A 25,462-nucleotide genomic window follows, 5' to 3' on the forward strand; every position below is an offset into this window, starting at 1 on the left:
ATAAACTCAAACCAATGATGTAAACGCCATCTTTTTACCCTTGATGGCAACAACACATGCGTGCCTCGCTACCCCTTCTGTCACTGGGTGAGATCACCACACGGTATGAACCCAAAACCAAGCACTTCTCCCATTGCAAGAATCATAGATCAAGTTGGCCAAACAAAACCCACAACTCGAAGAGAATTACAAGGATATGAAATCATGCATATAAGAGATCAGAAGAAACTCAAATAAGATTCATAGATAATCTGATCATAAATCCACAATTCATCGGATCTCGACAAACACACCGCAAAAGAAGATTACATCGGATAGATCTCCATGAAGATCATGGAGAACTTTGTATTGAAGATACAAGAGAGAGAAGAAGTCATCTAGCTACTAGCTATGGACCTGAAGGTCTGTGGTGAACTAATCACGCATCATCGGAGAGGTCATGGTGTTGATGAAGAAGCCCTCTGTATCCGAATCCCCCCTCCGGCAAGGCACCAGAACGTGCCTTAGATGGGATCTTGCGGAGACAGAAGCTTGCGGCGGCGGAAAAGTATTTTCGTGGATCTCTCGCGCAGTTTTGGATTTTTCAGGAATTTATAGGCGGAAGAGGTAGGGCAAACGAGCCACACGGGACCCACAAGCCTGCTAGGCGCGGGCCCCCTGGCCGCGCCTAGGGGGCTTGTGGCGTCCCTTGGTGGCCTCTGCCTTGGTTCTCACGTCCCGTGCGTATCTTCTGTTTCGAAAAAATCTTTTTAGAAGTTTTATTCCGTTTGGACACTGTTTGAAATCCTCCTCTGAAAGGGATCAAAAACACGAAAAAAACATGAACTGGCACTTGGCACTGAGTTAATAAGTTAGTCCAAAAAAATATAAAAGGCATACAAAACATCCAAAGTTTGATAAGATAATAGCATGGAACCATCAAAAATTGTAGATAAGTTGGAGACGTATCAATCATGCACGGAATAAATTCCACAAAATAGACAAGAGGGCAACATGGCAGAAATATCACGCGCACTAACTTACTCGAAAGGAAAAACTAATTGCACAGTTAAATTATACGGATTTTTACCCTGAAAACATATATAATATGTGGGGTTGCAAAATAAAACTAACGTCACACATATATGCGAGAATATGTCCTAAACACGATATAGCAAACTATTGATAGCTCCTACATGCAAAAAATGCAAGCAACTACTCTAAAATACATGGCAAAGGGTCCCGAACAACATGAACATTTTATCGATGTAATTTGAGCAATCCGGACGCGCACAAAAATAGCTACGGAAATATAACCCTAATAGGACATCACATATATTCTAGGAAAACGACGGTCAAACCACTCCAAACATGCATGCAAGTTGCAAAATAATGTTCTACGTGAAATTCTACACAAGTTACATATATAATTCTTTCCGACCCGATGCACGTTTAAAAGTTGCGACCATTTTAAAATACTTCTTTTCCTGAAAATAATAAATCCGAAAAAACCTAAAATAATACTACTGGGCAGAATCTGGCTACAGGCCCAAAACAGGACATGGGCGCGGGATAGCTAAACGGCGCACGGGCGCTAAATAGACGGCTGGGGGGGAATCAGCTCACCGTGGCTCCTGGGCCGGCCTGGAGAGGAGGTGAGCAGGCCGGCTTGGTTCGACTGGGCCAAGACCAGGGGAGGCCGGCTGGGCCAGCGGAGGGGCAAGCTGGCCGGCCCAGGGGGCGACTGGCGCGGTCGAGCGCGCGAGGCAGGGAGGCGGCCCACGGGGACGCAGTCTGGCATGGCGCGGTCAACGGCCAGGCGCTCCTACCCGTCCCTATCCGATTGGATCGAGGAGGCGGGGCGCTGTGGCGCTGGCGCGGGGCAGTGCGGGGGAACTCGGCAGTAGGAACCGACGGCGGACGGGCTCCGACAGCGGCTGGATCACCGGCGGCAGGGCACCACGCGGCGTAGGGACTTTGGTCGGGGCTCACGGAAGAGAGAGAGGTCGTGAGGGAGAAGAAGAGGAAGGAAGAAGAAGGGAGAGGAGCGAGGCGAGGCGGCCTCGTGGAGCTCCGACGAGCTGCAAGGGCGGCACGGCGGTCCGGTGATGCACCTGCGTGGGGAGGTGACGGGAGCTGAACGCGCTGGCGTTGCCTCGGTGATGGCCGAGCGGGAGCAGCGCTCGGGGTGAAGGCGCTTGGGTGCGCGGGCTAGCAGCGGTGGTTCGGGCCCCGGAGGGCCTGCTGCGGGCCTGGCGGGCCCTGGCGGCTGGGAGGAGAGAGAAGGTGGGAGGAGGCTGCGACGGCTAGGGTTAGGGTGGCATGGGAACCGAGGTGGAAGAAGAGTTTGGTGTCTTTTATAGACACATGGGCTAGGGTTAGCTAATCAGGGCGTTTTCGGACTCTCCAATCTCGATCGGACGCTCCGGAAACGTCCTAGGGTTAGGTTAGGCCGTGTAGAGGGGTGTAGGCTGATACGAGATGGGAATGGTGCGACCCGGCAACAATATTTTAAAACCGAAAAACGTCCGACGATAACCGAAGACGGTGCCGCTATGGTCGACCGTTCGGGTACCAGACGAACTCCGATTACGACGAAAATTGGCAGGCGGCCTACCTATATTAAAATAAGACCGCACGCCAAGTTTCGACTCAATCCGGAAATATTTTATACACACTTTTAAAACCAAATATTTTAACGATGCCGCGGGTACGTGCGTGTGTGGTCGGGCTCAACACGGTCAACGACGAGAACGAAGAGAACCGCAACTAATAACGGATGCAAGTTTTGAAAACTGGCGGCAACGGAGTGCCGATGCAATGCAGATGATGTGCATGATGCGAAGATGAATGCAACAGACAACCTAATCACAGGACGGCAACGGAATAAAAAGGGAAATCTTCTGGGGCGTCGGTCTCGGGCTGTCACACCCACGCCCCTCCACCTATATATATAGAGGGGAGGGGCACCCCGAGAGGACACACGAAGCCCTTGGCGCCCCTCTCTCTCCCTAGATCGTTTTCGCAGCTTCGATAGATCTAGGTGTAGCCCTGCCGGGACAACAACACCACCACCACTGTCACGCCGTCGCGCTGCTAGAGAACTCATCAACCTCTCCTTCCTCGCTTGTTGGATCAAGGAGGCGGAGAACGCCATCGAGTTGTACGTGTGCTGAACGCGGAGATGTCGTCCGTTCGGCACTAGATCAGGATGGATCGTGATGGGATCACGGGACGAATTGCGATTTGGATCGCGAAGACGTTCAACTACATCAACCGCGTTCTTTAAAGGTTTCTCTTAGCGATCTACAAGGATATGTAGATACAATCTCTCCCCTCGTAGATGTGCATCTCCTAGATTGATCTTGGTGAGCGTAGGAATTTTTTTGTTTCCCGTGCAATGTTCCCCAACACAATGCGCGTGCTCTTCTCGTGTTTCGAGCATGTGCATCCGGTGTTCAACAAAAAGCCAGGATACGCCAGGGGGCTCAGATGCAATTGAGGCTTGACTGTTCTAGGTTTATGGGCAAGGGAAGGCTAGGGGACATGTTAGTTAGGCCAGGGAAACAAGTTTCTAAGGCAAGGTTAGGAGCATGCCAAATCCCGCCATGCACCCAGGGTGCTCGACAGAATGATGGAGCCTCTTTAGGTGCTAATGAGGATGGCATGGTTAGTTTGAGAAAAACAGAAACTAGTTAGTGCAAGTTTTACAAAACTTCATTTCTAGACAGGAACTCCATAGGTTAATTACATGGGCTTAAAATAGTCCAATGGAGCTAAACTCATGTACTTAAGGGGTTGGTAGGGTGGAATGTAAGAAGGAAATATCTCATGATGATTATGGGAAAATAAAATAGGGTTGCAGTTCAAACCACTAAACTGGAACATAATTCAGATGAGCATGGTTTGCTCAAAATTTTCAAAAGGCCAAGATGGGTTTTTGCATAAGAGTGATCTATAGGCATCACAAGACATCTCCAAATTTTTATGGGGTCTTTAAATGAATAATTAAAATGGTTGTAGTGCAATGGAGGCCCTTTAAAGAATTCAAAAAGGCCATTAAAATAATTAAATTTGGCAAGCTTCATTATAAAAATATTTCTCCCTGAATTTTTAAAAATGAAATGAAATACTTTTAATTCAAACATTCAAGCCGCACAATATTTTTCAAAGGTTTCTATTTGGAGGGGAAAATTTTATAATTTCAAAGAAAAAGGATGGTTCTAAAACCAATAGAGGATCTAGAAAATAAAAATTAATATCCCTAACAAAATTTTAATTAATAAAAACATGATAAATTTTTTGGGGTGTTACAAACTCTACCCCCTTAAGAAAAATCTTGTCCTTGAGATTTTCTAAGGTGGTAGCAAAAGCTTTACTCCCACTGCAATCCAGTAATAACATGAGAATAAATATTCTACTCACACTATGTGACGTGGTTACAGTGAAAAAGTTAATAATTGGTGCAACTCTAGTGTGGATGTGAGCCGGACCACGTGAGGGCATGCAATTTAAATTTATGCTGGAAAAGTTTTTGTCGCACTGGTCTTTTAATAAAATCTCACCCTGAGATTTGCTACAATAAGAAACAATCGATTTTCAAATCATAGCAACAAAACAACTGCAATTGACATAAGATACCCATATAGTAAATTATAAAACACAACACAGATATCACATCATACAATCAAAAGCTATGCTAATGATTACAACCATGGCGTCTACGGTACAGGAAAAAAATATAGGTCATGAGGAAATATTCCCGGGAGTGGGGTATATCCTTCGTCCTTCGGGGAGAGCGGATGGAGGACTCGCACAACGTGTCCTTCTTGGTTTGGCCTTAGAGGCCTGCCAATGGCGATATGAGGATTCATAACAACAATGGTATGAAGGAAATCCATCACTTGCTGGGTCAAACGCTCTTGAGCGATGACATACTGCACAAGCTTGATAACACCGAATCTCTCTTTGCTCGGGTGCTGGGAAAAGACGCTGCTTCTCTGGGTGCTACAGGGCTCGAAAAGTAATAATACCCCAATTCACTGGCATAGGGTACTGCAAATTGAAGGCGGGTAATTGCTTCGCAGGCAGCAACCTCTATGACCATTTCTGGAGTGGGCATACATTTCCCGATGAAGGAAACTTTCGTAGGGTCTTGGTTTGGATCTACTGGTGGGATCTGCGCAACGGCCCAATTTTTTGTGGTGGTGGAAGTGATCCTTAATTTGAACAGTTCGTACTAGGGTCGGTGGGGACAACCCATGGCACTGTGGGTAAAATCCCACAATATCTTAGCAAAACTCCCCGGGGTTCTCAAATGAATCCCAAGGCGCGACATGGGGAAAAATGGTTGTGAAGGCAATGCACAAGGTGAGGGCGCTGGGGATGGTTATTGGGTGACTCCTTATATAGGGTTTGGCTAGCGCACACATTTCAGGGTGGTCGATCTCGGTTGTCGTTATGCTCTAACGTGGTCGGGTCAAAGCCACACATATAATTCACTAAATGTGACATATTACTATGGTTGTCGACCAGGTTGGTTCCTGGTTGTTTCACCCAATTTTTTCTTTATAGATAGAAGTCAAAAGATACTTACACAGGTACAGGTGGTCCTATTTAAAAATAATGGTACACAAATGTCCTGCAATTTACTCATGAAAATACAAGCTCACAATATTGCAGGGCGTAGGAATACTAAATTTGGGTTACTACTCTAGTGGCTTAGTCTACTTCCTTGACATCTAGTCGGGCGGGACTTGCGGACGTCGAGGCTTCTGGGACTTCGATGTCGCGGTCGACTCGGGTAGAATGTGGAGTTACATGGCTGGGGTAGCGATGATGTCCATCACGGGGTGCGGTGGTTACCGTCCCGTTGGAGAAAATCCCCAAAATGTGACGGAGCTCTTCCACGGAGACGGACGCATGATTTGGGTCGGCAGCAGGCATAGACCTCGAGGGCTCGATCGATCTCCCGAACAACATCATTGGTTTGGTGGCATCGGGTGCAGCTTCTCTTCTTCTCGGGGTGAGGCGAGCTAGCTTTCCGTGAGTTGCAATCAGGTCGACGGTGACCTACTTGAACAGTGCCTCTTGTGCTCTCATGTAGCGCACAAGATGCAACGGGGTGGGGTCCGTCTCATGGTCTCCGTTGGCGATTTGGAGCGGCCTAGTATTACTTTCATGGCTAGGGGTAGTAGTAAAACGAGCGGCAGTTAACCCTCGATGACACGTGCCGGTTTTGAACTATAGCCTGTTGAGCTGCTAGCTGGATGGCTTGTGGCTCATAGGAAGTTGTCCTTCTGGTGAACTGGTAAGGGCATTCTGGCGAGATACCCCTGTCGTAGATGTGCACCATTGCCCGGAAGTGATGGATGCCATTACTCGTGTGCTGCTGGTACACAACATATTCCAGGGGCTCTTCTATGGTAAAGCCACGACAGCTGAGGTTGGCAAGAACATCTACAAAATCTCCAAGCTCAGATGCGGTGGTCTCATTGTATACAACGGGGACCGACATCTTGGCGGTTTGGGATTTGGAAGGTGGTTGTGGTGTAGTGGGTTGGAGAAAACGTTTCCTTTATAGAAAGAAAACATAATCTTCTCTTGCACACTTGCGGATGGGACAACTCAGGTGTTGGTCACAGGCATGTGACCGCTCGGCTAGTCTCATCGGTTGGGCATCGGCTGCTGAAAGGTGATGATTATCACTATACATGCTATCAGTTAGGATAGGCTTGGCTATGGGTAGGATAAGGCTTGGATGGGTGGTAACCTAGGGTTTATTGACCCGGCTAAGATAGGATTAGCCAATGGTTAGACTGGCTCTGATACTAAGGTTATCAGGGCCGGATTTCCGAGATATAAATTTCCCAAAAAATGACCTTTGTGCTCACCATCCCCGAGATTACTGATACCAAGGTTAGCTGATGGACACATCCTTGATACAAAATATCCAAGGTTAGCTGATGGACACATCCTTGATACAAAATATCCAAGCATTTACAAAATTTGGAGTACAAGACCATGATGGTCTATGGAGTACAACAAAGGTTTCTAGTGGCTGATGGCGGAAGCGATTCATAGACTGACCTGGATAACTCCTATCTCGCGTGTCCGCTATCTTCGATGCCTAGGTTCCGGAGGTTGTCGTCATAGTGCTCCTCTCCAAATATGCAATCTGTCCAAGACAATAGCCAGGGACAAGCGAGTGAGTACGTTTGAATGTACTCGCAAACATCATGAAAACAGACACAATACAACACGTGAATTGCATGCACTATAATTATTTACAGATAGTAAATCAGTCATAAGATACAAGTAAGCAGGTAATTTATCCATACTGAAAATAAGTAAGCAATCAAAGAATGAGAATAAAATAAAATGGAACATCGGGTTGTAGTGCTCCCAAAGATTCCAAGAAAATAGAACGATTCGATCAGGTGTGTGAAGCGATGCCTTGAAAGGGTAAAAATATAAAAACATGCTTCAATCGGGAGTCTGAACGATGCCACAAAAAGGGCTTATATGAAAATAATAAGAGTTGCCACAGTCGTGCGTCTGGAGCAACGTCACGCAAAGGGCCCATAGAGAAAATAATAACATGCGTGCCACATTCGGACGTTTGAGCGACGTCATGTAAAGGGATCATAGAGAAAATAATAACATGCCGATGCCACATAAAGGGCTTATAAAGAAAATAATAACATGTGTCCGAGAATCGGGCGTATGAGCGACACCATGAAAAGGGTTTATAAGATAATAATAATAACAATGAGTATCGAGGAGGTAGAACCTTTCGAGGGACACTCAAAAATTCATATACAAGAAGAGGTTAGTCCAAAGCAAATTCTATAATGATAATGATCATCCATCATGATTCATGATTGTCCTCATGGTTCGGTTAATTCCTCCAAAGACTGACTCCAAGACCGACACTTAACCTATCCCACAGTGTAGTCCTTAACCGCACACACGACTATTCGAATAGATATTAAACTCTGCAAAGGGTGTACTCTTTACCCACGAGTAATGGATTTCTTTAGTCAACCATGGATGTCAACTAATTCCGATTACGGTCTTTGAATAAAAAATACACCTGATCCGCACACACCAATTTAACTTCCCGATGCCTCGAATCACCCACAACACTCGTTAAGTAAAACTCTAAGTGAGGAGACCACAATCTCAATTAGCATGGGATCGAAATACCCGGACCAAGTGACATGCCTACCAGGGGGCACTGGTATCTTTCACTATGGCCTCTCTGTACGGTGTGTGCCAAGAAAGGGGTTGACGACTTCCTAAACCGTACCCTACCTGTGGCAAGTTCAAGTGGCAGTACGAAACAAGCATGGGGGTTATTGGAACAAGACTCGATCTAAGGTCGACTCAAGTGGTTTATGTGTTCCCTCCATGATTAGCACAACATAGTTTCTTCACAATTACGGACAGAGTCACTCCTATCATGCTCTATCATGCCTCGAGTGATCATCCCCGTCATAACGGAGTACCCATCCCATGGTCGTGTCTACCCGAGACATAACATTTCTCCTGATTTCATCCGGCTAGCACACGCATGGGTGGCATGTAAAGGTGACTACTATCACATGCACTTCATGTTTAACAAAAATTAAATTTTCACCATTTGCAATTATGCATGAAAGATCTCCATATGAAAATGTTTAATTCAACACTATAGCCATGAATATCATGCACCACCACAATCAACCACACAATCAAGTCCTATTAGTGTTCAAGATGCTTGCCTTGAGTATGCACAAAGGTAGGGTGCACTCCAAAACTTTTGAAAGTTTAATCTTCCCTTCATTCCCTATTTTTTAAAATATGCAAATTAACACACCATTCTAAACAATGCTGAAAAGTTGCTTGGAAATTTTTCAAATAAATACTAAAATAAACTAGGTGAAATTTGTGAAATGTGGGAAAAAGAATCAACTCATTTGGAGTTATAGTTTAGAAACTAGAGGCAGTCAAACTTCAGTCGAATCTCTAGTTTTGAAATACATAGAAAAAGAAAAACGCTTTGTTGAGAATATGTTTTCGGAAGAGAGAACTCGTACCAACGGGAATGCGTTTTTTCAATAGGGAAAGAGCACTCCGTGTTGTACGACTCCTTGAAGGGAAAACGTACCCAATGGTATGTGCCGACGGTGAAGAAGGTTGGTCACCAACAGGTGGGACCCACGTGTCGGGTTTGTCTCCTACCTCACGCGTGTGTGGACTAGAATAGAGAATGGCTTCGGCGGCGATACCAGGCGGCACACACCACCATTTGAGGTGCCACGGCCACCAAAATGTGCACGGAGGCACGACGCTTCAGGGGATGCCACTCACGCCCGTCGGAGAGCTCGAAGATGAGCAAGGTATCAACCATGGCGGACGAACATTGTGGGTTATAGGGGGAGTCACACTCACTGGTTCTCGAGCAAAATTGGAACGAGTGATGGGTTTTTGGGTCGGTAAGAAGCTAATGGTGGCTATAATGGGAAGGGGGTGCTCGTGCCTCAGCTGGAGGCAAAGGAGACGAGCTCCCAGGGTGGTCTAATTGCTTCGGGGTTCAAAGGGAAGTGCGGGGTGGCGGTTCTGGTGGCATAGGGCTCGAGGGGGTCCTCTTATAGGCGAGCGAAGGTTGATTCCGCGACGGCTATGGATAAGCACGGTGACTCGCCGCTTCTGTCGTCGGAGGGGCGACGTGGCAAGGCCAACATCGCCAGGGGCTAGCCGACGAGATCCACACTGCTCGAGGGGGCAGCTGGCGAGCGGAGACGACTTGGACGACGCCGTCCATGGTAGGGGACAGACGTGGCAGGTGGCTAGCCGCCAAGGGCTATAGCGTCGACGCTGCAGGGCACGAAGGGGCGGTCAGGGCGACGCTAGCGATCCGAAGGAGACACGGGCGTGGCTCTGCGGGCGAGGAAATGGCAGAGGCGCGGGGTAGATGGACGCGGCAACTCGGTGTGGCTGCGTGCAATACGCGCGCTCTCCTCACGCTCCGGGCACGCGCATCGGGTGTTCGACGAACACGGGCGTGGCTCTGCGGGCGAGGAAATGCCAGAGGCACGGGTAGGTGAACGCGGCAACTCAGTGTGGCTGCGTGCAATACGCGCGCTCTCCTCACGCTCCGGGCACGCGCATCAGGTGTTCGACGAAAAGCAAGGACATACCAGGGGGCTCATATGCAATTGACGCTTGACTGGACTAGGTTTATGCACAAGGGAAGGCTAAGGGACATGGTGGTTAGGCCAGGAAACATGTTTCTAATGCAAGGTTAGAAGCATGCCAAATCTGGCCATACATCGAGGGTGCTCGACAGAATGCTAAGGCCATCTAAGGAGGTTTGCTAAAGACCAAAATTTCCAAGATGGAGTCTCTTTCTTCCCTAATAATAAGGCAGCGATGGTTTCTGTCGTCCGTCGTGACGGTTTTGCAGAAAGGCCCCTGTAGTTTCCCCTAATTAACCCGCAGTCCGTTTACAAGTGAGGCGAACTTTTTTTTCACATTTTACAAAAGACCCCCTTACTTTCATGCTAAATAACCCACGGTCCAAACTGTAGCTAGAGTGAATCTTTTTTTAAATTTTGTACGTAAACCCCTCACATATGCGTTAATAACCTCGAAGTCCATTCAGAATAAATATAAATTTTCAAATAACAATATCTTTTAAACCGTAAATCCAATTTAGACATGTTATATATGAAATTTGATTAGAAAAATGTGTAGAGTTTGAATATGTTGTTATTTTACATGTTAAATATTTTTAAAAATACTATATAGGATATAATGCTAATCAATATTTGTCTTTATTTTGTATCGACTATTTGTATTGTAACATGTTAACTTAAGCATCAATATTTGATAAATGTTATAATCTTTGGACATGTTAAGCATCAATATTTGATAAATGTTATAATATTTGGACATGATGTACTTGCAATAGGTTCTTTTTTTGTACATATTTTATAATCGACCTTACGCACGTGCCTTTTTTTTCGGTATCCACGTGTGTTTTTATCAATGGACTACACTTTTTTCATTGTTCATTTTTCTCCCGTTGCAACGCACGGGCATTTGTGCTAGTAGGTGCTAATGAGGATGGCACGGTTAGTTTGGGAAAACAGAAACTAGTTAGTACAAGTTTTACAAAACTTCATTTCTGGACAGAAATTCCACGGGTTAATTACATGGGTTTAAAATACTCCAGTGGAGCTAAACTCCTCGACTTAAGGGTTTGGCAGGGTGGACTATAAGTAGAAAAATCTCATGATGATTAGGGCAAAATTAAATAGGGTTGCAGTCAAACCACTAAACTGGAACATCATTGAGATGAGGTTGGTTTGCTCAAAACTTTCAAAAGGCCAAGATGGGTTTTTGCATAAAAGTGTTCCATAGGCATCACAAGACATCTCCAAATTTTTATGGGGTTTTTCAATGAATATTTAAAATGGTTGTAGTACAGTAGAAGCCCTTTAAAGTATTGAAAAAAGGCCATTAAAAGAGTTAAATTTGGAAAGCTTCATTATAAAAATATTTCTCACTGGATTTTTAAAAATGAAATGAAATACTTTTAAGTCAAACATTCAAGTCCCACAATATTTTTCAAAAGTTTCTATTTGGAGGGAAATTTTTGAGAATTTCAAAGAAAAATGATGGTTCTGAAACCAAAAGAGGATCCAGAAAATAAAAATTAATATCCCTGACAAAATTTTAATTAATAAAACATGATAAAAAATTGTGGTGTTACAGCGATGGCGACGGAAATAAGCAGTCATACATGTCCTTTACATGGGAAAGAGCAGCAAGCTTGTCTGACATGCTCACACCAGGTTTCGCAAGACAAAAGATGTATTCCTTCAACCTGCAACCCAAATTGATTTGGTCAGCGGGCCATCAATGAATAATCAAGGAAAATAAATAAATTCCATATTAACTGACCATGTCCACTCGTCTGTTCCATTTCCATGCAACTCAACAGCTTCATACAATCTATCAAGAGAGTAAAGTGTCAACCCTAACTTCCACATCACCTCATCCGCCTGTAAACAAGGAAATAGATAAGCTACTGTTAGGGCATATCGGAATCCTAATATCCTCAATACTTCTAATTAAAAAATTCCGGCCACTCAAATATCCAGGGTGAAGGTTGGGGTACAATCCTAAAAGGGCTCTGCCAATCTCATATTTGGTGAAGGAAAAGATTTGTGCAGATCATATAACAAGTGCGGTTATCATATTATACTCATTGAGAGGACGAGTGGAACCTATAAAACTTGAAAAATAATGCATGAAAATGGCATGCTGTGATGTATAAGAGATCTTAGAAAAATACCTCCCCGTTTACACTGGATTTCTTATATTCCAGAAACCTTCGCTCTGCAACAACAAGGAGCCGCGCAATGCTACCTCTTCCCCCTACACTCTGGGCCTATCACAGTTACAGTAGTAGTGTCATATTAAACATAAGACTTGTGCACGGCGAATTTGCAAAATGTGCGGCACAAATAGGTTCAATATCAACATATGTACATACATGCGTTACCCTTGTTCGCACTAGAAAGACTAGCAGAAGAGGAAGCCCAAATGCAAGAAGAGCAACACTGGTCTTTGATGCCTTAAGAATTGGATCCAGATCCCATATTGCCCTGTGTAAGAACAATCCAATTACCACAGACGAGTAGTATTAGATAAGACATGCATCATTCCCCAAATCTGCTAGTGTCAAATTTACCCCTTAGCCTCCATATTGGCAGTTTTCATTTCGTTCGGGGGCGGATATAGGGAATCTGCTAGAGTTGTTGAAGAATTTGCAACTTACCCAAATCACAGTTATCTATGCTAAAGCTTACGCTTGGGACCAATTGTCAGTGCTCATGTGGCAAGCCAACCGGACATGCCACTCAGCCACGTTGGCAACATGCTATGCCACCCTCCTCTTCTCCAATGCCACCTAGCTGTTGGCGCTCCTTAAAGGCTGCAGAAGCACCCGCTGCTGCGCTGGCCTCTGCATCTGTGCAGCCAAGCAAGCAGAAGGAATGGAGCCATGCACTGTGTGCCCAGCAACTGGAGCTTGCACCGCACCAATGTACTCTGCTCTTCAGCAAATCTAAGCGCCACTTAGGTTGGCTTGGTTCCTCCTGCCTACCTGACGACCCAGTGCAATCCACGAGGCCAGCTCAGTGGCAGCGGCTTCTCCAGCCCTTAAGAAGCGGCTATGGAGGAACATAACATTGGACATATCCAGCAGCATCGGTGGGGTGGCGTTGGAGAAGAGGAGGGTTGCATGGGATTGTGGCCAGTGGGCTTGCTATATGAACACTGACAATGGGATCCAAGCATCAGTTCTAGAATCAAACAGGATAATTGAGTTGTTTGTATAAGTTGCAAATGCTTACCCCAAAAGTTGTGGTAATGTTATTTCGATATTCAAAAATGTGGTTTCTGCACAACAGCAACCCCAAGGGTTGGCGTTTATGCAATTTACTCTACATAATCAAGATTGAGAGACAAAAATGGTATAACTTACTCCTGAAGATCCAGTTTATTTTCCTTAACAACCTGATCCAGTTCCAGAATTGACCTGCATAAAACAATCCAATTATCTGTGCTGGGAAATAATAATAAAAATGCAAAATATAAGTGAGTAATTTGACCACTCTTATTAGGTAACGATATCACAACTTATTCCAGAATATCGGGTCATTTGAAAAACCAATACCAATGTCGCTTTATTTGGAACTACTACATTATGAACATTCAGTCCATTTCCTACTTGAAATTTGGATTACTAAACGGAACCATTTATTTTACAAAACCAGAAACTTCTACTGGGACACAAAAGAGAAACCTAACAAAACTTAAGTTGGATGGTAAATTGGTTCCATTCCAGAAGCCGTGAAGTTGGCAAGGGCCCAATATAGATCTCTATATTTCAACAAACTTCAATTAGCCCGATGGCTACTTGTGCAACCCACGGAACAATTTCCTAGGTCCGTCCCTGGAGCCGACACAATCACTTCAGTTTCAAAATCAACTGAAACTCAAATGTAGTATATGACACATGCAATGCCTTTCTTTCCACAAAAAAAGGTACGTAAGTTCCTACTTCCTACATAGAATAGAAGTAGAAGGTCCGAACTATTTATTTCTTTTAAAGAGACGAACAGGTTGAAAATGCAGCTTTCCACTCTTTAGCACAAGACACGATATGAAAATGGAAAAACAATATCACAGGTGGCATGCCCCAACAATATGTATAATTCTAGTTCAAACAGCCTGACCTCGTGATCTCCATCATCACTTCCCCTGATGCATGTTGTGGCACTATTTCCTTTGGAGGTGTCTCAGAGAAGGAAAGTAGTATCCTACAAGTCCAGCAAGCAGATATTGGAATTAAATAGTGCAAAATACTATTCATGATATTTTCATGAACTTGAGAACATTACTGAAAAACTCTTACAACAATCAGAACTATCAAATCTTACACTGAATAAATTACACCACTCTGAATGCAAGAAAAAATTAAAAAACAGAAAAAGATAATGAACAACAATCAGAACACTTTTCTATTATATTAATTACTAACAACTATAATCACTAACAGTGGATTTGAACCCTCAACTAAATATTGGCTCCTTTATAAGTTTTAACTTTCAGTAAACTAGTTTGACAAATGTAAATACACGTCACTATTAGTAAACTAGTAACTTAGTGTTCTTTTGCAAGCCACTTACACGTCGCTATGCTAAGAGCATAAGATCATTAGATTGGTACTGTAGTTTTTGAGCTACAGTCGCTCAAGTTAAACTAGATAGGTAAAGATAGTCTTAGGGTGGAAGTCAAATAATCCAGATTGGAAATTGTAAATGATTCAAGCGATAATAAATATTAATATACTCCCTCCAGTGTTGGTTCTCTGGCCCTGTTCTGAGTCTAACTTTCTCAACTTTAACCCCCTATAGAAAAAATTACGAACACATATATAGTACAAAACTAAAATTGTAGACCCATTATCAAACAAATTTTCATACTGTATTTATCTGGTGTTCAATATGCTGATTTATTTTCATACTCTGACTTAGTACAAAGCTAAGGCTTCATTGATTAAAAGAAATTTCATAGCATTTTAGAGGATTTGAATACTTAGGATTCACACAATTAGAATCATTCAGAGAATTCCTTCGCACTCTATTTGGAGAAAAAATTCCATACACTCAAAGCTCTCGGTATAGTTCCTTTATTTTCTCGTGGTGTCAAATACTCTGTGTTTCAAATTCATGTGGTTTTCCAATCTTGTAGGATTGAAGAGGATGTGTCACTCTAATCATGTGTTCTTTTTCAATTCCTGCATTTTCAGAATCTTGCAAATCAAAGAGACCCTAAAAGAGCAAACAACGTGAAATGGAGAAACTACTCATCTGCAAAGCATTGAAATGACAGGTACACGTGTGATCTATGCTACTTTTACTAGAGATGATACCCTGCATGTTGCTGCAGGAATGTCTTGCAGAAAAAGAGATTTGTTGCGTAAAACACTGATATTTGGATTAAAATAATATGAGAACTTCAACTAAAATTACATATAATGTATTGTATTTCATTATTGTACAATTTTAAAGTATGTATTGCATATAAGTAGCAGAATAAGAGGGCAGGCCTGGCGCAGTGGTGAAGTACTTCCCACTTGTGCCAAGAGGTCCCGGGTTCGAACCAGCCTTTCTTCATTGCACTGTAGCAGGGGTAAGACTAGGTTCCTATAATCCCTTCCCAGACCCCATCTTGTGTGAGAGCTTCTATGCACTGGGTCTGTCCTTCTTTTATATAAGTAGCATAATAGGAAGGAAATGGCAAAATCTTTTCCCATGCATGTTGAGGTGGGCCTTTTCCCATGCATTGCTGCATGTTGAGATGGCATGGTTGTATGTGGAGAGAAATAGGTTAGGATGTGGGTAATGCTGTGAAACTTAACCTACTATAAATCGATATTCATTCAGCAAAAGTAAGGAAAAATGCATGTGTTGTATTGAAGAAAGAATCCCAAGTGCAAAGATACACGTTTGCAAAACAGCACGAGAGAATAAAAACCTGCGCAGTGACTTTTCAGCTTGTCCAGCATATTGTTTTTCCATTGCAGGTCTATCTGCTAGCGTCATCGCCTCAAAAGGCTCCTCTCCAACAGAAACAATCTGATTATTGTTAAGAGAGAACAGAACTGTCATGGTTGGAGCAGAATAATACAACTGATTTCCAAAGGTAAGGACTATATAAACCAGCTAGTAGCAGTAACACAAAATAAAATGGTTTCACATAAAATTTAATGAACAATATTTAGACTATATGCAGATGCAAATTAACAAGTCTAATGGCTCATATACTCATCTACTAAAGTTTGCTACAGAAAAAAATGCATGTCGTCGGTTCCATATGAGATGCTAATGCTGTAACCAAAAAGCACGTGGAAGCTGGAAGCCGTGCAAAAACCAGCATACATCTATTTTCAGTTAACTGATTAGTAGCATAAGTAGACTAATAAACACAGGCTACAAAAAGTAGATCACAGAAACATATAATTTGTACAGGTATAGATGACCAGTAAAATGTTTTGCTCCTTGAAATAGCTTGATTTACATTCAGTTTACTTGCACTAATATAACACATAAGATAATAGAAAAATATATACACAAAGTATCTTACCGGTTCAACAGGATCACTCCAGAATCTAGTGATGGACTCCTTAGCATGTCGAACCAAGTTATCGATGTCAGAACTTGCCATCAAGCTACTATGGCGTAATAGCCATACAGAACATAAAGAGAAGCCAATTGCTCCACATGTGTAGGGTAACCAGTATAAGGCCATATGTGTTGGTTTTTTATGCCTTGAAAGCTGCCATTGCAACAAAAAAATAGCTTTAAAAAAAGAGCAAAATTGCTTTGTGTAAACATATCTACTTACTCCATCCGTCCGGAAATACTTGTCATAAAAATGAATGTATTTAGATTATTTTAGTTCTAGATACATCAGATTTTATTCATTTGTGCGACAAGTAATTTCGGACAAAGGGAGTATTACATAGAGATATTTGGGTTTCAACACATTATCCCTAGGTTATTCAAGAGCTTAATTCTGATACCTCACAGTTTTGATAATCATCTGCCCAACGTGTTTAGCTATATTTGTCGAGTCACATGTAGACATAAATATCTTATAATTGTAGAACCTTCATAAGAATAAAACAGACATATGAAATACTAATCTATTCCCTCTATAAACTAATATAAGAGCATTTAGATCACTATTTTAGTGATCTAAACACTCTTATAACTCAAGTATCATGTGTACCAGTAGCGACAAACCTCACTAAAGAATTGCTAGGAAAAAGTTGCATATTAACTTATTTCCATCTCAATGTCATGCTCATCTCAATCCTACAAGATTTTTTATTTGTTCACAGGAAAAATAAAGGATTCTTTCAAAGAGGTTTGAGTGGATGCTAAACTTCCTATGGAATGTAGTACAAAGGAATCTTCAGGAGAAAATCCTATCGGATTCAGTACCCCTTTGTTTGGGCTTAAATTCTTGATTCTTGGATTCTAGCTACTGTGAAATTAGAATCTGAAACAAACAGCCCTTCATAATATCCAGATTGTCCAGAATTGATTCTAAAAAATACACACGGAGTATCACAATCTGAGAATTGAGCAAATAGGTGATTCCCGAGCTTTTTTTTGGGCCGAAACGTTTTCTTCACATCCGCCCCGCGCGTAACCCCACCCTCTCGATTTCCCATCGTCCTCTGGTCGATAGGGCGCCGCCTCGCGTCCGCTTCCCGCAGGGCCGGCCGCCGCCCCTCGCCGGCACGCAGCCAGCTTATCCCGGCCACCGAACCGCTCCTCCCTCCTGCTCCTCCGGCCGCCCGTTCCTCGCCCGCTCGCCGCCCGCCCGCGCCCGCTCGCCGCCCGCCCGGCGTCGATCCGCACGACCCAGCCGCCGCCCGCGCCCGCTCGCCGCCCTCTCCTCCTGGCCGCCGACCCGCTCCTCGCCCGTTCCTCCCGGCCGCCGACCTGCCCCTCGCCCGCTCGCCGCCCGTTCCTCCCGGCGTCGTTCCCTGTGAAGGTATTGCTTCGTTTCTTTATTTGCTGTTACTTATGAACTGCATACTGTTATAGTTCTCATTCGTGTAAACTACTGCTATATTTCTTACTGCTATATCGTGAAGTAATACGAGTTCACTGTGTAAACTACAGCTATACTGTTCACTGCTATATTGTTTACTACTATACCGTCAAGTAATATGAGTGATGTTAGAAACTGTGAATACTACTGCTATATTGTTCACTGCTAGTTCTCGTTTGTGTAAATTTAATTTAATCGTATACACCTATAGATGGCAAAAGAGAAAGCAATTTGGGATGCGGAAGCCACTGCAATTTTTTGCAAACTTTGTGTGATTGAGAAAGAAAAGGGGAATAGGCCTCTCAAGTTTCTGAGTCCCGTTGGTTACAAAAACCTTGCTGAGGGTTTTTTTAGAGAAACAAGAAGAGATTATAACAAACAACAATTCAAAAATAAATGGGATAGTATGAAGAAGGAGTACACCAATTGGATGACCTTCAAGAACAAGACAACAGGTTTAGGTTGGAATGATGAAGCAAATACTGTGGTAGCTGATGATGATTGGTGGAAGAAAATGGGAGAAGTAAGTTTTACTCTAGTACAGTAATTTTGAGAATGTGTGACTACAACAAAACACTATACCTACTATTATGTTTTCAGGAAAACAAGGAGTTTCTGGCATTTCGTAAACGTGGACCTGAACATTTGGATGAGATGAGCAGGATGTTTGAGAATGTCCTTGTTACTGGAGAGAGCTCATTCATGCCTGGTACAATATCTGGTACGGTGTTGCCGTCATGTACGGTGAGAAGTTCTTAACCAAAAGGAATAGGAGAATTCCTATCATGACCGGTCAACAATGGGTAACTGAAAATTTGAGTACAAACAAAGATTGCTATGCCATGTTTAGGATGTACAGACCTTGTTTTGATAGATTGCATGAGACTCTTGTGCAAAATTATGGTTTGACATCAACAAGGAACATGAGCTCAGAGGAGTGCTTGGGTATGTTCTTGTGGATAGTTGGTGGTCCTCAATCCGTTAGCCAAGTGGAGAATCGATTCAAGCGGTCAACCGAGGTAATACACAGGAAATTCAACCATGTGCTAGAGTGCTTGAACAAGATGGCTGTAGATACTATTAAGCCAAAAGATCCGGACTTCAGAGACGTGCATGAAAGGCTTCGAGATTCTAGATTTTCACCTCACTTTGATGATTGCATTGGTGCAATTGATGGGTCTCATATCCCTGTGGTTGTTCCCGCTGAAGAGATAGTGAACCATGTTGGTCGGCATGGGTACCCAACACAGAATATCATGGCAGTATGCGACTTTGATATGAGATTCACCTCTGTAGTTGCGGGATGGCCAGGGTCGGCACATGACACAAGAATATTTAAGGATACTTTGGTCAAGTATGCAACCATGTTTCCACACCCGCCGAAAGGTAACATTACAATTGTTTATTGTATTATTACATTACCATAATACAATACCATAGTACATAACAATACATGTGTTGTTTTTCAGGTAGGTACTATCTTGTTGATTCGGGTTATCCAAATTGTGAGGGATATCTAGCTCCATACAAGTCAACAAAATACCATGTGCCAGAATTTATCCATGGTGATCCCCCCAATGGTAAAAAAGAAATCTTTAACCATGCCCATTCGTCGCTATGCAATGTCATTGAGCGTGCATTTGGTGTGTTAAAGATGAAGTGGCGTATTTTATTGCATATGCCATCTTACCCCTGTGACAAGCAAGCTTTGATCATTGTTGCTTGTATGGCACTTCATAATTTTATCAGGGACAACCACTTGAGAGATAAAGAGTTTGATAGATGTGATCGTGATGAGTACTACATGCCAGGAGATCTACTACCTCCACCTACTGGTCGGGTATCTAACATTGTGCATGGTGATGATGCTCTGATGAAAGTAACCAGGGAGAGAATAGCTGATGGATTATTGGCAGCTACAGATGAAGTTTAGTTTTACGCACTACTTTTGAGTGATGGTTGATGTACGTTTAGGATGATTGTTGGTAATTGAACGTACATTTTGGATGATGGTTTCAATTTTTAAAATATTTTACATTAATTACGATCCGTAAAGCTGCCCAAACAACAAAGTAAACAAACAGACAGATTCTGATTCTCAGATCCCACAGCAGGGTAAACAAACAGTCTGCTTCTGATTCCAGAAATCAAGAATCACAGCTGATTCTCAGAAATCAGGATTGACAGCAGAATCTCAGAATCCAAAGCCCAAACAAAGGGGGCCTCAGTCCTATGAATCAAACAACCAACATAGGGAAAAGTACTAAGCATTCTAATCCTCCAAATTCCTATGAATCAAAGGAGCCCTAAGAAAGGAATCCCTATAAATAGACGGTTGCATCCTGATTTGATAAGTATATACAACCTATGAAGAAAGAATTGCATACCAAAGAGGAAACATAACTATCTAGCTTCTCAAGGTTTTGATAGATCAAGCCTATAGCACTTTCTGAGAATCTCTCGGTCCAAAGTGAACTATTAATGTCAACTTCTGGCAATCTTTTGAATTGAAGTTCAGATGGATTTCCAACATGTCTGAATATAAGAGTTTGCCCCTGAAAATATATAGTTGACTAATTAATTATTGCATCGAAGGACATATTACATACTTTATACATTAATAAAAAACAATCCATACCTCTCTCTCCTTTCTATGTAATTCCTCCAACTTGGGGAAGACATGGTTCAAGACGATACATAGTGCATATAGTGATTCGCGATGACTTCCCTTTAATCCTACTTTGCATATATCTGCTTTCCAATAAACCTGTCAAACATGAGAGGTAGAATTTAAATAACTGTATAAGATAAAGTGGCCATTTAGTACAGAGGAATGTCTAATGTATGAATAAAGATGGGTTCAAAATTTAACTATATTACTACATCAGTCATTTTATTTCATATCAGTAGAGTACCACAGCTCTGTTGCTACTTCGCCATTAAAAACAAATTAGGCTAACAAACCTCAGCAAGAAAAGTAGCCAAGCAGCGCTCAATACTCATTAGGACATCAATGTTTGTTGAGATCATAGCTTTTGCAGAGTTTAAAAGGCTCTGCTGACCTCCGTTGTTCCCAAGTCTAGTCAGACGTTGGCATGTTGTTTCAACAAAAGCACTTGGACCTCTTTCAAATATCATGAAATATATCTGCTGTGAATTTGAACCCTGAAAAAGAATCCACAAACACAAAAACAAACATGACCAACTTATGTGTATATACCATTACTGATATATAGTGCAAAAGGAACTGAAAGATGTACGTGAGAACATGTTACCCGAGCCCTGGACTTCCAATAGTATAAACTTTCCTGAATAGTACGCAAATAGGACAGTGTGCGTTGCATAATTTCTTCCAAGATGACACAGCCAATGGGCATCTTATAAATATCCCTGCAAGTATCATATACAGTACAAGAATCTCAAATTTTCCAAGCCTATGGAATATTGTTTCAAGGAAAGTGATGTGTTGGCATATAGTGACTAACTCCCCCACACATTAATACAGTTTCCTCACACCTCACCCCATCACAAGTAAGCGAAAATCAGCACAAGAAAAATATGAGTTCAGCCCAAAATCGACGAAAGCACAAGCACGGCAGTACTACTCCAGCAAAAGCTGGCACAGCGTGGGCGGCGCGCCAATTCGAGAAGGGTTTTCTCACCAGGCAGAAAGCTCGACGGAACTGTGGACAGAGAGCGGGAGAGCAGGGCGCCGGCGGCCACCGAAGAGACGGTTGAAGAGGAAATCCCATCCACGAGTGGGTGCTGTCGGAGCGCCGGCAGCGTGGTTGACGGGCCCGCTCCGGCATGGCAACTCACGTATACGCAGCGGCGGCATGGCCTCCGTAGGGGGAGCCGGATCCTCTGACGTTACGAAGCGATGTCCCGGCTTGACCCTACACATATGGGAGTTTTACGAAGGATTTATAGACCGGGGATTGATTAAGGCACACGGATCCAGCCGGACTCTGCTAAAAAATCGCCCCTCCTAATTGGTAAAGAAAAGTCGCTGTTCCCAGCCGGACTCTGCCACCGCCGCCTCGCTCGCGCCGCCCTGATCAGCCGCCTCGCCCGCGCCGCCGCGATTGGACGACCTTCTACCTCGCGCTCAGTCGTCGCAGGTTCGCGGCCACGGACCTCGCGCTCAGTCACCGCCTCTTCGCTGCCGCCGATCCGTTGGCCACCTGCGTACCTGCCCGCGCCGGCGTCGATTCGTGGACCTCACCCGCAGCTCCGTCCGCGCCTCCGGCGGCTCGTCGCCATCATCATCGCAGCCTGCGTCTCCATCCCCTCGACTGAAGCTTCATTGCTCCATCACCTCCAGCAGGTAAGAGCAAGTTTCTGATTTTTTAGAAATCAGTGTAAAAACTGATTCTTACATAGTACTCCTTCCATCCCAAAATAACTGTCTCAAGCTTAGTACAATTTTGTACTAGAGCTAGTACAAAGTTGAGACACTTATTTTGGGACGGAGATCGGAGGGAGTAATACACATTGCCACACATTGCCAATCGCAAAGTCTCACCAAGTCGCAGCTTAAGAAAATAGAAATCCTTACAGTGCCAAACAAAAGGAACTCCTACCTTACTAGCTACCTGTACTCTACCATTCTGAACATTTTCAGAGTACAAACTGTAGCATTCAAAATAATTTCGACCACAACCAAAATGGAAGCATCAAAATGGGTCAGCATCTATGTCTTTAACAATAGAAGCTGTCAACAGATCAGTGAAACTTTCCATGAACTCGTATTTTTCAAAGCTTGCTTCATTCGGTATTGGTTTGGCCCGTTTTGCTTATTTTTCTGAGACAACTTTCTTTATCGAACTAGTCTGTGATATTACCTTCTCCTTTTCTTCTTGTTGGCTGATGGAAATATCTTCTTTTTCTTTTCTTGCTGAGGTGGTAGATGGTGTTTTCCTTGTTCTCTTGTGTTGCCTCTCAAGGAAACCTTTTTTTTCTTTTAAAGCCTTTCTTCTCAACCTCTTTTTTCTTCAGGCGTGTAGCACTTGACAATTCATTTGATATTTCAGTCACCTATGCAGCACTCGACATTTCATTTGATGTTTGAGTCACCTCGACATGGCATCTTTCTTCAGCATTAGTTGTGCATGCACCCAATAGTTTTTCACTTGCTTAGTAGCACTAATAAGTGCATTCTCAATGGAAATACAACACTCCTTGGAGTTGGATGCTAGAGTTGCCAACTCACAACACATGTGTATAAGAAAATTGTATCGGGTGATGGCATCCAACTTTGGATTTTCAACCACAGTCTGTCCATAACAATCTTTGATGGATCCTGAACGTGCTTCTCTTGTCCATTGTTTCAAGATGTAGTGTGCCGGCAACAACTTGATATTCATTAAATCAAGAACTACTGCTGCCATTTTACCCATGGTCAATGTCAAAATAGTATCATGGTTGTCATGGTCACCTTAAAAGAGAATTTTTGTAGGTTTCATATCTTCCACCTTGTAAGATTGGCAGCTATCTGATATGCATGATGATTGATCACTTCTCTGTTGCGCGTGTTTTACCAGTATTCATATTTTAACAACTGTGCAACTCTGGACTGCATATGCACGTTCACAACCACACCTGCAAAACTAGTACGCACATGACCATAGAGGAGGCGCGCCAAGGGACCGCCCTTGCCACTAGTGATCTTCATAGGGAGAGGGAGGAAGGGCGGCGGCGGGATGCAAACCCTAGGGCTGAGTACAGCCGTGCTGGACGGTCTTCCTTTCTTATTGCAGTGCTGGACGGTCTTCCTTTCTTATTGCACGTAAGAGCAATTCTAACAATATGCATCGTCCTGTAAAAATCGATTTTTGATACGTCTTCATCGTATCTACTTTTCCTAAAGCTTTTGCTTTTGTTTTGGACTCTAATTTGCATGATTTGAATGAAGCTAACCCGGACTGACGCTGTTTTCAGCAGAACTACCATGGTGTTGTTTTTGTGCGGAAATAGAAGTTCTCGGAATGGAACGAAACTTTTTGGAGAATTTTTATGAAATAAAAGAAAAATACTAGAACCAAGACCCACTGGAGGGGAGGCCCCAAGCGCCCACTAGGCACCAGGGCGCGCCAGGCCCCCCTAGCGCTCCCTGGTAGCTAGTGGGGCCCATGGGGCTCTCCAAACCCTAATTTCAGCGCTATAAAATCCTATTTTCGGAAGAAAAAAAATCAGGGTGGAAGTTTCATCGCGTTTCACGATACGGAGCCGCCGCCACCTCCTATTCTTCATCGGGAGGCCAAATCGGGAGTCCATTTGGGGCTCCGGAGAGGTGAATCTTCGATCTTCGTCATCACCAACCCTTCTTCATCGTCAATTCCATGATGGTCTACACCGGGAGTGAGTAATCCCTTAGTAGGCTTGCTGGTCGGTGAAGAGCTGGATGTGATTCATCATGTAATCGAGTTAGCTTTGTTAGGTCATGATCCCTAGTATCCACTATGTTCGGAGATTGATGTTGCTATGACTTTGCTATGCTTAATGCTTGTCACTAGGGCCCGAGTGCATTGATTCTAGATCTGAATCATTTATGTTTCACCATTATATCTATGTTCTTGATCCGATCTTGCAAGTTATATGTACCTACTATGTGTTAGGATCCGCATACCCCAAGGTGACAATAATTGGGATTCTTTCCGGTGATTACTGTAGTATGAGGAGTTCATGTATTCATTTTGTGTTAATGCTTTGTTCTGGTTATGGACCCCGCTGCTACGAGAGGGTAGGACAAAAGATGTCATGCGAGTTCTTTTCCATAAGCACATATGACTATTTGCGGAATACATGACCATAGTATATCGATGAACGGTAGCTAGTTCTGTGTCGCCCTATGTTATGACTGATACATGATGAATATCATCCCACAATATCATCGATCTAGTGCCTACGAGTTTTCCACATATTGTTCTTGCTAAGTTACTACTGTTGCCGCTGCTGTTACAACCGCTACAAAACTGCTATCATTATTACCATTACTGTTGCTACCGTTACCAATGCTATCAAAACTATCATATTACTGTGCTACTGATCACTGTGCTACAAATACTAAAGCTCCAAGTGTGGTTGACTTGACAACTCAGTCGTTAAGACCTGCAAATATTCTTTGGCTCCCATTGTATCGAATCTATAAAATTGGGTTGAATACTCTACCCTCGAAAACTATTGCAATCTCATATACTTGTGGGTTATCATTAACATTTTCTGGCGCCGTTGCTGGGGAGCATAGCTATATTTGCTGAGTCACTTGGGATATCTATTTACTGATCACTATGAA

At 43.3% G+C, this 25,462-nt stretch overlaps 1 protein-coding gene and 1 long non-coding RNA gene across 5 annotated transcripts; both read right to left on the reverse strand.

The window, feature by feature from the left end:
- Positions 1-751: 751 nt before the first annotated feature.
- On the reverse strand, positions 752-9,591 carry LOC123398073. 2 transcript variants are annotated; one of them, XR_006610065.1, is made up of 3 exons: positions 9,131-9,591; positions 7,069-7,156; positions 752-791 (listed from the first exon to the last, which is right to left on the reverse strand). It is a non-coding gene; the product is annotated as an uncharacterized LOC123398073 (long non-coding RNA). The 2 variants fall into 2 exon arrangements; XR_006610064.1 differs by lacking the exon at positions 752-791 and having other exon boundaries at positions 4,023-7,156.
- A 2,092-nt stretch (positions 9,592-11,683) lies between these two features.
- LOC123398544 (protein DGS1, mitochondrial-like) lies at positions 11,684-24,077 on the reverse strand. 3 transcript variants are annotated; one of them, XM_045093007.1, is made up of 14 exons: positions 22,361-24,077; positions 21,831-22,064; positions 21,444-21,558; positions 21,133-21,333; positions 20,807-20,935; positions 20,556-20,723; positions 16,687-16,878; positions 16,078-16,178; positions 14,274-14,357; positions 13,520-13,573; positions 12,527-12,638; positions 12,326-12,421; positions 11,932-12,032; positions 11,684-11,854 (listed from the first exon to the last, which is right to left on the reverse strand). In XM_045093007.1, the coding sequence occupies exons 2-14, from the start codon at positions 22,004-22,006 to the stop codon at positions 11,737-11,739; spliced, it is 1,647 nt and encodes a 548-aa protein (XP_044948942.1). In that variant the 5' UTR covers positions 22,007-22,064; positions 22,361-24,077; the 3' UTR covers positions 11,684-11,736. The 3 variants fall into 3 exon arrangements, with proteins under 3 accessions (XP_044948942.1, XP_044948941.1, XP_044948940.1); XM_045093006.1 differs by having other exon boundaries at positions 12,536-12,638; positions 21,831-24,077; XM_045093005.1 differs by having other exon boundaries at positions 21,831-24,077.
- Between the last annotated feature and the right edge of the window lie 1,385 nt (positions 24,078-25,462).

Source organism: Hordeum vulgare, chromosome 5H, assembly GCF_904849725.1.
Source record: "Hordeum vulgare subsp. vulgare chromosome 5H, MorexV3_pseudomolecules_assembly, whole genome shotgun sequence".
Classification (NCBI taxonomy): Eukaryota; Viridiplantae; Streptophyta; class Magnoliopsida; order Poales; family Poaceae; genus Hordeum; species Hordeum vulgare.

Bases quoted from the DNA above. Each gene is read 5' to 3' on its own strand.
- LOC123398544 (XM_045093005.1), bottom strand. From the start codon at position 22,072: ATGTGTAGGGTCAAGCCGGGACATCGCTTCGTAACGTCAGAGGATCCG. The intron at 20,936-21,132 runs GTTTGTTAGCCT...CATGTTTGACAG, and splicing joins TGGCTACTTTTCTTGCTGAG to GTTTATTGGAAAGCAGATAT. The intron at 12,639-13,519 runs GTAAGTTATACC...GTTCTTACACAG, and splicing joins AATAAACTGGATCTTCAGGA to GGCAATATGGGATCTGGATC.